This window comes from Pan paniscus, chromosome 3 (genome assembly GCF_029289425.2).
Source record: "Pan paniscus chromosome 3, NHGRI_mPanPan1-v2.0_pri, whole genome shotgun sequence".
Taxonomy (NCBI): Eukaryota; Metazoa; Chordata; class Mammalia; order Primates; family Hominidae; genus Pan; species Pan paniscus.
The window spans coordinates 148,981,183-148,991,527 of NC_073252.2; the positions used below are offsets into that span (position 1 = coordinate 148,981,183).

General features: G+C 43.8%; 1 protein-coding gene and 2 non-coding genes across 3 annotated transcripts; all 3 read left to right on the forward strand.

Moving 5' to 3' along the window:
- The first annotated feature begins 1,203 nt into the window (after positions 1-1,203).
- Positions 1,204-6,418, forward strand: LOC100975318 (small ribosomal subunit protein eS1). Its single transcript, XM_008968891.5, has 6 exons — positions 1,204-1,495; positions 2,267-2,370; positions 2,755-2,942; positions 4,657-4,865; positions 5,967-6,076; positions 6,253-6,418. The coding sequence occupies exons 1-6, from the start codon at positions 1,434-1,436 to the stop codon at positions 6,372-6,374; spliced, it is 795 nt and encodes a 264-aa protein (XP_008967139.1). The 5' UTR covers positions 1,204-1,433; the 3' UTR covers positions 6,375-6,418.
- Positions 3,837-3,917, forward strand: LOC112439707 (small nucleolar RNA SNORD73). The gene has a single exon (XR_003027945.1). It is a non-coding gene; the product is annotated as a small nucleolar RNA SNORD73 (small nucleolar RNA).
- LOC112439708 (small nucleolar RNA SNORD73) lies at positions 5,612-5,676 on the forward strand. Its single transcript, XR_003027946.1, has one exon. It is a non-coding gene; the product is annotated as a small nucleolar RNA SNORD73 (small nucleolar RNA).
- Positions 6,419-10,345: the final 3,927 nt, after the last annotated feature.

The window sequence follows — 10,345 nt, forward strand, 5'->3', positions numbered from 1 at the left end:
TAGTGGGAGGTAGGGGATGGAGGCTAGCAGGACTGGAAGGGATTGTAAGTTTAAAAGCTTGCAGGGGGCCTTGTAAGTAAGGGTTGGTTTTTGGCTTGGTCACAGGGTTTTCTGCCAGAGGGGAAGTTAGAGAAGGGAACTCAACACACCACTGGCTGAGTACCAAGCCTGGATGGGCCAGATGCTTTCCGAGGGCTGCACACTTGAGCTAGCCAGCCACACCTTGCCAGGATGTGCTCTGTTAACCCCTACAGTTAAAAAAAATGGGGGAGGGGGGTTGGATTAGTTGCAAAAATGGAAACATTTGGAGATCTCACTTTTTTTTTTTTGACGCAGTTTCACTCTTGTTGGCCAGGCAATGGCGTGATCTCGGCTCACTGCAACTTCCGCCTCCTGAGCTCAGATTCTCGTGCCTCAGCCTCCCGAGTAGCTGGGATTACAGGCACCCACCCGGCTAATTTTTTGTATGTTTAGTAGAGACGGGGTTTCACTATGTTGGCCAGGCTGGTCTCGAACTCCTGAGCTCGGGCGATCCGCCCGCCTCAGCCTCCCAAAGTGCTGGGATTACAGGCGTGAGCCACCGCGCCCGGCCAACGCCCTGCTAATTTTATCATTTTCTTGTACAGCCGGGGTCTGGCTGTGTGGCCCAGGCTAGTCTCCAATTCCTGGCTTCAATTGATTCCCCTGCCTCAGCCTCTTAAAGTGCTGGGATTACAGGTGTGAGCCAACGAGTTCGGTCTCACTCTATTTTAAAAAAACCTTTTAATCAATATATAACAGACATATAGAAAAGGACACAAATAAGCGTAGAGCTTAGTGAATGTTCGCAAAGCAACAACACCTGAGATGAACCAGCACCCACATCAACAAGCAGAACGTTGCTAGCATCTCTGGAGTGATGCTCATTTAGCCCTATGAAACCTCATGAAGCCGACCGTTTTATCACCCCCGTATTACGCATGAGGAAACAAGCGTGGAGAGGTCGGTCTCAAGCAAAGCCCTGTTGAAACCGGCATTTGAATCAGATCCGCTGACTGACTCCAAAGCCAATGCTCTCAAAAAGCAGGTTTGGGGGTTAGACGGTGAGTTCAGCTTTGAACGATGTTGAGTGGGCGTCTCGTTTTACAGAAACTTACTTCCCGACGTCACAGCCACAGAAACCACAGGTAACCAGACGCCTGCACGTCAGGCCACCGACGCCTTGGTCTACACAGCGCAGCCTCCAGTGAGCCCGCGGCATGCCGCGCGGCCTCCCCACACACGATGGCGATGTCGCAACCACAGTAGAAAGAGTGGAGCTCTCTACTGTCCCGGAATTCTTGAGGCCGGAAGAATGACAGGGCAAAGGTCACGTAGACGGCGCGCCCCGCCCCCGTACGCCTAAGTTCTCGCGCGACTCCCATTTCCGCCCTTTTGGCTCTCTGACCAGCACCATGGCGGTTGGCAAGAACAAGCGCCTTACGAAAGGCGGCAAAAAGGGAGCCAAGAAGAAAGTGTAAGTCGCGACTGTCGTGGCGTCTTGCTTTTTGGGGGTCTGCTGGAATCGGCGGGCTGGTCCTAGATCGCGGCGTAGGCCAGATGGCGAGGATTCCAGTCGGATTGTGCGGGCCGTGGCGGGTTGGTGCACCCAGGAACGCGGCCTGGAGGGTCGGTGTTGAGTAGCGGCAGGTCGGCTGCCTTTCCCAGGCCTTCTGGTCCTTGGCGCGCGTCGCGTTTGAGCCGGCTTGCCGGCGCGACTCGGCTGGAATGTTAGTTTTGTGGGCTCACGAGCTGCCTCAATTCTGCGAGTGTTTGATGGCACTGCGACAGCAGGAGTTGAGGAAAGCACCCTTCTATCCATTCAGGACCCGTCAGTCTCGCCCTTGCTTGGTCCCGCTGGAATCTGCGAGCTCCTGCTAAGCTTTGGGGCCATGCAGGCTCTTAGTTACCAGTACATGCCATTACGTGCCAGCAAAGTTAATGAGATTGCATGTTACTCGTGCCTGTGTAGTGGAAGGACCGATGCATGTTATTCTAAGTGCCTGTGTAGTGGACGGACCGATGAGGGTGGGAAGTGGACATAACCTTTCAAAGTCTGATGCATGCAGTGAAACGTACAGTGGGAAGAGCTAGATTTATGTTTGTTCCCCTCACCTCACTGTGAGATATACTTTGGTATCAAATTGTCGGTTAGCTTTTTAAAATATTAATGGGAAATAACATTAACAGTGAAAAATACAGTAAGAATTGATCTGCAATGGAACTTAAGCATCTTCTTAAAATCCAGGGTTGATCCATTTTCTAAGAAAGATTGGTATGATGTGAAAGCACCTGCTATGTTCAATATAAGAAATATTGGAAAGACGCTCGTCACCAGGACCCAAGGAACCAGTAAGTAGTTTATTCTTGGTTTGTATTTTCCTTAAGTTGGCGCTTGTATATTGTAGCAGGCATCTTGGTCTGTTGTTGGTCCTGTGGTGGGAGACTTTAAGGAAATGTCAGCTCTTGGTTGCAGCCTTGGCACCTGTGGTGATCATTTTTAGTACAGCACTTGGAGAAGCAAGATGGTGTTTTTTGAATTAAGAAAATGTGCCATGGGTAGTTCTGAGCTTCTAATAAGTTCTGTTGATAAGTCACTGGTGTCTGGATAGATTTGATAACAAAGGTTAAGGTCTTTATAATTTACCATTAACTTAATTTCTACCCTCAGTTTACAGGCTTGACTTTGCTTATATGGTTCCTAAATGTTAAGATACTTGTTTTTTTCTCTTGTAGAAATTGCATCTGATGGTCTCAAGGGTCGTGTCTTTGAAGTGAGTCTTGCTGATTTGCAGAATGATGAAGTTGCATTTAGAAAATTCAAGCTGATTACTGAAGATGTTCAGGGTAAAAACTGCCTGACTAACTTCCATGGCATGGATCTTACCCGTGACAAAATGTGTTCCATGGTCAAAAAATGGCAGGTGAGACCCAAAGTTCCTTAGAGTGGTTGTGCTATGGGTGTTTGACCAAGGATAGCATGGTTTGATGACTGGAAGGAGCAAGTTCATTTTATTTATTTATTGAGACCAGTGAAATGTCCACAAAGTTCATTTTAAATTTTTGTTTTCTTGCCGTTGTTGAGTGCTAACTCTGGGGTTGCCACACCATATTTTACTTACTATTTAAATCTAAGATTTAATAGTGGTGTATCATCAAAGTCAGATTTTCTTGCTGCATAGATTAATGGTTTTTTGAGGAACGTTTAGGTGCAGGTGGGCGGTTTTGCCTGTCTTAAGGATGTTTTTTGACCTCAGAATTGAGTGAATGTTGATTAACTGTGGCAATAGAGCATAATTGTGGCAGAGCCTCTGGAGTGAGGTTAAAATCTGGGCTCCATTTCCCTATTGTGTTCTCGTTGGAAAGTAACTTGTTTTCTAAGCCTCGGTTTCTTTATTTGTAAAGTGCAGATAAGAGTGTCATTTTATTGAATTGTGAGGATGAAATGAAAATATTTCAGATGTGTCTGGCTAACTATCCAGTTGGAATATTTTGTGGGAGTTTTTTGTTTTTGGGAGATTGAGTCTCTTATCGTCCGGGCTGGAGTGCAGTGGCGCCATCTCTGCTCACTGCAACCTCCTCCTCCTGGGTTCAAGCGATTCTCATGCCTCAGCCTCCCAAGTAGCTGGGATTACAGGCACCCGCCACCACGCCCAGCTAATTTTTGTATTTTTAGTAGAGACAGGGTTTCACCATATTGGCCAGGCTGGTCTCAAACTCCTGACTTCAAGTGATCTGCCCGCCTCATCCTCTCAAAGTGCTGGGATTACAGGCGTGAGCCACTGCACCTGGCACAGTTCGAATATTTTGTATGTGGGAATGAATGATGACAAAATGTTTCAGTCCCAAATGATACATACTGATTATACCGTTAATACCGTTATATTTATCCTGACATTCCTCTAAGGCTTTATGGTTTACATTTCTAGAAATATTTTAAGGTCCCTTCGCTGTAAATTGTATTTGATTAGTTTTTTTTTATACTAAGGTATAAAATTTACAAAATGCAAACAAGGTAAATCAGTTTTCATCACTACCCAAGATGATTTTTGTTTTTTCAATTTAGGCAATAATATGACCACTAACTAGGGGTTTTAAATTATATTTTAGCTCTGAAATTGGGTATTTAATCATCAGCATGGCTTTAGTTTGGAACATAAAAGACGTCTTTCAAAGTGTGCATTTAGAGTTATAGCAGTCACCTATTTACAACACAGTTTTTTGAAAAATGGCATAATCACTGTAGATGTTCATACCATAGAACACCATGGATCCTCTCAGTCCTGTTTTCCTCTGGTGTAGTTTTACACTTGAGGGGGTATGAGCTGTTTAAAGGGGTATATGTATATGCAATGGATGTGGGTTTGGATGCCGTCAAGATAGTGGTAGTGTTAATGGAGGGTAGAAAGGAGGAGGGAGGGCAGTTGAGAGGACCTGGTTATTTAATTGGGTAAGAATTTGGGGGTAACTTGGTAAGTTCAAGGAAGTTAATTCTGTAAACTTAAGAGATGTTACTTATATTAGGATACTTTATATTTAATAATGAGTGTTTGACAATCCACCTTTTTAAAATTAGAACTTGAGGGATAAATGGATAACGTAAAACCTGTTAAATCTGACGGTATCTTTTTTCTCCAGACAATGATTGAAGCTCACGTTGATGTCAAGACTACCGATGGTTACTTGCTTCGTCTGTTCTGTGTTGGTTTTACTAAAAAACGCAACAATCAGATACGGAAGACCTCTTATGCTCAGCACCAACAGGTCCGCCAAATCCGGAAGAAGATGATGGAAATCATGACCCGAGAGGTGCAGACAAATGACTTGAAAGAAGTGGTCAATAAATTGTAAGTGTTTCTTTGCTTCCTCACACAACACAACCTTGAGTATTGGATTATTCCTGAGATGAGAGAAGGCATATGAGACAAGGTAAAGGTCTGTTGAAATCCTGTCTGTGAATCCTTCTAGCTATATCTCTTTAAGTGAAAGAGTGTTAAGTACTCAGTAAATATGATTATTATTACTATTATTATTTGAGTCAGAGTCTTGCTCTGTTGCCCAGGCTCGAGTGCAGTGTTGTGATCCTCCTTGGCTCACTGTAACCACTGCTTCCAGGGTTCAAGCAGTTCTTGAGCCTCAGCCTCCTGAGTATCTGGGAATACAGGGGACTGCCACCATGCCCAGCTAATTTTTTAAAATTTTTAGTAGAGACGGGGTTTCATCATGTTGGCCAGGCTGGTCTTGAACTCCTGACTTCAGGTGATCTGCCAGTACTCTGTAAATGATAAGTTTTTTCGTGTTTATTTATTTTGAACGAAGCTGTCTCACAGTAGATGGAGTTGAAGGACAGGAAATGTTTTTCCCCTACTTGGAAAATACACTGAATAAGTTGAGTGGAGTGGGATGTGCCTGGAGTCCCAGCTACTCAGGAGGCTGAGGTGGTAGAATTGTTTGAGCCCAGGAGTTTGAGGCCAGCCTGGGCAATATAGGGAGACCCTGTCCCAAAAAATAAAAAATATACGTATATATATATATACACACACAAAAAAATACACTGAATAGACAAAACCTTTCATGATTAATGATGCACGGGAATAAGTGATGAAAAAAGTTTCGGTCCCAGATGATGGCCAGTGATAACAACATTTTTCTGATGTTCCCATGCAATATACAGTTAGCTAAGAGGGTGTAATGGAAAAAGCATAAGGCTTGGACTCAGAAGACTCTACTAACTTTGCCACTAGCTAGCTATGTAATTCAGATCATCTATCCTTTACATGTGAAAGGTAAATAATGGCTTATCTTAACAGGAGGATTTATGCAGGTTAAATGAGGTAGGTGTTATGTGTAGGTTTATTCCAAGGCTTCTCTACTTTTAAAGGAAATGGCTTATCTTATATCTGAGAACTAGGACTTTTAGAAAAAAATTTACTGTTACTGGTTTGCAGGATTCCAGATAGCATTGGAAAAGACATAGAAAAGGCTTGCCAATCTATTTATCCTCTCCATGATGTCTTCGTTAGAAAAGTAAAAATGCTGAAGAAGCCCAAGTTTGAATGTAAGTGAGAAATCACATGATTCCTGTAGGGCCAAATACATTGTTTTTGGGTGGAGGAGGAGTGTGGGGCCATATCATGGCCTTCTTTTTCTTCCTGTCATGCTTGCATAGTAGTGATGACCATTATTTCAAGATATACTAACAGTTTTGTTTTTTTTTTTTTTTTTGCCTTTTAGTGGGAAAGCTCATGGAGCTTCATGGTGAAGGCAGTAGTTCTGGAAAAGCCACTGGGGACGAGACAGGTGCTAAAGTTGAACGAGCTGATGGATATGAACCACCAGTCCAAGAATCTGTTTAAAGTTCAGACTTCAAATAGTGGCAAATAAAAAGTGCTATTTGTGATGGTTTGCTTCTGAACATTCTTTTTTTAAAAATAATCTGACAGCTTGGTGGATTAGACAGTAAATTTGACAGCTGGTAAACTTTTCTGACCCAGACAAATTGGATATAAACATACTACTATGCACCTTTACTGTGAAACTGAAATGGGGCGGAGAAGCTGTTACCAAGTGGGCATTTAGTGCTATCCACCTATAGTCACTCATTCATTCAGTTTCTACCTCTTCTCAAGCCTTCAGTTTTCTCGTTTCTTGCTTAGCTGATAACCTTGCTTCCTTTAATCACTAAAAAAGTTTAAAGCAGAGAAAAGAACCCCACAAATTTCTGTTACCTATACTCTGCCACCTATGCATGTGTTAATCATGCTACCTTCTGTCATACCACTGGATGGATTGTGCTAAGACATAAGACAGCCTTTTTGTTTTTGCCTAATCAGCCTCATGGCTTCAGCAATTCACACCTTTATCAATTCCTCGCTATCCCTTCCATCACCATACAAATACTAGTATACCCTCCCAGAGCACCTTACTAAGTCCCTTTATAGCAAAGCTCAAAGGAATTTTTTATATATTGGTATCATTTAATTTTTTTTAATTTTTAAAACTTTTTTACATATAAAATATATTTTAATGGTCAAGTGCGTAGCTCATGCCAGTAATCCCAGCACTTTGGGAGGCTGAGGTGGGTGGATTTCTTGAGGTCAGAAGTTCAAGACCAGCCTGGCCAACATGGTGAGACACTGTCTCACCTAAAAAAAATAAAATTAGCCAGGTGTGGTGGCGGGGCGCCTGTAATCCCAGCTTCTTGGAGGCTACTGGGGAGGCTGAGGCATGAAAATCACTTGAACCTGGGAGGTGGAGGTTGCAGTGAGCTGCACTCCAGTCTGGGCTACAAAATGAGACTGTTGAAAAAAAATTACATTTGAGAGACATGATCTTACTCTGTCACCCAGGATGGAGTAGAATGGTGTGATCATAGCTCGCTGTAACCCTAAAGTCCTGGGCTCAAGCAGCCCTCCCTCTCAGGCCTCCTGAGTAGTTGGGACACAGGCCTGTGCCACCACACCCAGCTTTTTTTATTTTAAAGACAGTCTCACTGTCATCCAGGCTGGAGTGTGGTGGTGCGACCTTGGGTCACTGCAACCTCCATCTCCCAGGTTCAAGCGATGCTTGTGTCTCAGCCTCCCCAGTAGCTAGGATTATAGGCACCCACCACCATGCTGGGCTAATTTTTGCATTTTTTAATGGAGATGGGGGTTTCGCCATGTTGGCAAGGCTTGTCTTGAATTCCTGGCCTCAAGTGATCCTCCCGCCTTGGCCTCCCAAATTGCTGAGATTACAGGTGTGAGCCACTGCACCGGCCTAATCTGCTAGTTTTTAAGTTCTTTGTAGGGTCTTGGCTGTTATGTCCAGACTGGTCTCAAATTCCTGGCCTCAAGGGATCTTCCTGCCTCAGCCTCCAAAGTGCTGGGAGTATAGGTGTGAGCCATGGTGCCCAGCCACATTTTTTAGTTTTTATTTTATTTTTCTTCAATTTGCTGCAGTTAGGCTTTCCTCCCAACACCACTCCAAGACATTTCATTGTCAAGATTAGCAGTGATTTTGTTGCTAAATTCAGTGGTCCATTCTTTTACTAGAGGTCTTTTACTTGACCTCTGTTAGTGACTTATCACTTCGTCCTGTTAGTGACTCTTGACAGTTGATTTCTTCCTGATTTTAACTGTCTTCCAGATCCTCGACTCAAGCTTTTCCTCCTACATCATTGGCTACTCCTTTACTAGTTCATTTTTTAGACTTTTAATCAGTTTTAGAAGGCCCTAGGGCTGGTCGGGTGCAGTGGCTCACGCCTGTAATCCCAGCACTTTGGGAGGCTGAGGCAGGCGGATCACGAGGTCAGGAGTTACAGAGCAGGCTGGCCAACACAGTGAAACCCTGTCTCTACTAAAAAATACAAAAAGTTAGCCGGGTGTGGTGGTGTGCACCTGTAATCCCAGCTACTTGGGAGACTGAGGCAGGAGAATTGCGTGAACCTGGGAGGCAGAGGTTGTAGTGAGCTGAGATTGGGCCATTGCGCTCCAGCTGAGGAGACAGTGTGAGACTCCGTCTCCAAAAAAAAAAAAAAAAAAAAAGAAGGCCCTAGGGCTTGGTCGTTAGACATTTCTATACTCTCCCTAGGTTCTTGGTTTTAAATTAATGGAGATTTTTATATTTCTAGCCTATACCTTTCTTTGGGACATCCAGGTTTGTCTAAGTGCCTACTTGATATCCCCACTTGGATGTCAGACAGGCATTTAACATACAGTGTTCTAAAATGGTATTATCTCAATTGTACCCACCCTTTTGGTTGCTTAGGCCAAAATCCTCTGTGGTCATCCTTGACCATTCACAGTTGATTCAAACTATATATATCTGGAGTCTAATCAGTTATTACCATCTTCTGCTATTTGAAACAAGCCACCATTACTACTTGGATTGTTCCTGCCTACCTTGTCTATGTCCTATCTTGTGGAAGTCTTTTATTTTTTATAGGCAGGATCTCACTCTGTTGCCCAGAATGGAATGCAGTGAGACAATCAGCTCACTGCAGCTTTGCATTCCTGGGCTCAAGTGATCCTCCTGCCTTAGCCTCCTGAGTAGCTGGGGCTACAGGTGTGTGCCACCATGGCTGGCTAATTTTAAAATATTTCATGTGGAAATGGGGTCTTGCTATATTCCCAAGGCTCCAAGGCTGGTCTGGAACTCCTGGCCTCAAGTGATCCTCCCGATTACGGGTATGAGCCACTATACCAGGCCCTGAAAATCTGTTTTAGACGATTCATTCAAAGATCCCATGTGATCTTGCATCTGACTTGTCTCTTACTCCTATTCCCCTTGCTCTTCGTCTCTTACTCCTATTCCCCTTGCTCTTCCCTGTGCTTGAAATATTCTCCTTTACATGGCCACAGTGTTTATTTCACCTCCTTGAAGTCTCTGCTGTTTGTTGTTTATTTTTAAGCAACCTGAATGAGGAATTGAAGTCTGTTCTAATAATGTCTCCTCCATAGAATCTGGTGGTGCCCTCTGACACTTGTGATTTTTTTCCACAGTTTTGTTTACTCGCGTCTATGAGAAAAATTCCATGAGGACAGTGTTTTTGGTGGTGGTAGGGCACTGATTAATTGTCAGATCATCATTGCCTAGTTCAATATTTGTTGAATAAAGGAATGAGTGATATTCCCTATTAATGTCCCTTAGCCAAGAAACAAATGCCTTATTTTCTACTAAAGGCTGGTTTAGACATAGATATGGGTCCCAAATGGCAGGGGCTCCCACCCCAGGGTAGAAAAAGAGGTCATGGGATGAGGACTGATTATTACATAAATGGTGGTTTTCCTCTTGATGCACTGAGGCTGGATATCATTTAGTAAGGTAATAGTATAATCCATAATCAAGCTCTAATCTGCTACACCTTGGAATAGGGGTTGGCATAGTATTCTATTTTTAGAAGGGCTCATTTGAAAGAGGTTCCAAAATAATGCTTTTTTTTTTTTTTTTTTTTGAGACAGAGTCTTGCTCTGTCGCCCGGACTGGAGTGCAGTGGCACAATCTCAGCTCACTGCAACCTCTGCCTCCCGGGTTCAAGTCATTCTCCTGCCTCAGCCTCCCGAGTAGCTGGGACTACAGGCACCCGCCACCACGCCTGGCTAATTTTTTGCATTTTTAGTAGAGATAGGGTTTCACCGTGTTAGCCAGGATGGTCTCGATCTCCTGACCTCATGATCCACCTGCCTCGTCCTCTGAAAGTGCTGGGATTACAGGCGTGAGCCGCCACACCTGGCCATATTTTATTTTTAAAAAATGGTTTGGCTTATTTGGTGGATTTAATTCAGTTTCCTTCCCAGAGACCAACTCGAAGGTGGTTAACATACCCATCTACTGAAAAACACTGTAA

What these genes read in the sequence shown, in the direction of transcription:
- LOC100975318 (XM_008968891.5), top strand. Translation starts at nt 1,434, where the DNA reads ATGGCGGTTGGCAAGAACAAGCGCCTTACGAAAGGCGGCAAAAAGGGA. An exon ending in AAGGGAGCCAAGAAGAAAGT is followed by an intron (nt 1,496 to 2,266) that starts GTAAGTCGCGAC and finishes CTTAAAATCCAG; the next exon opens with GGTTGATCCATTTTCTAAGA. An exon ending in CCATGGTCAAAAAATGGCAG is followed by an intron (nt 2,943 to 4,656) that starts GTGAGACCCAAA and finishes TTTTTTCTCCAG; the next exon opens with ACAATGATTGAAGCTCACGT.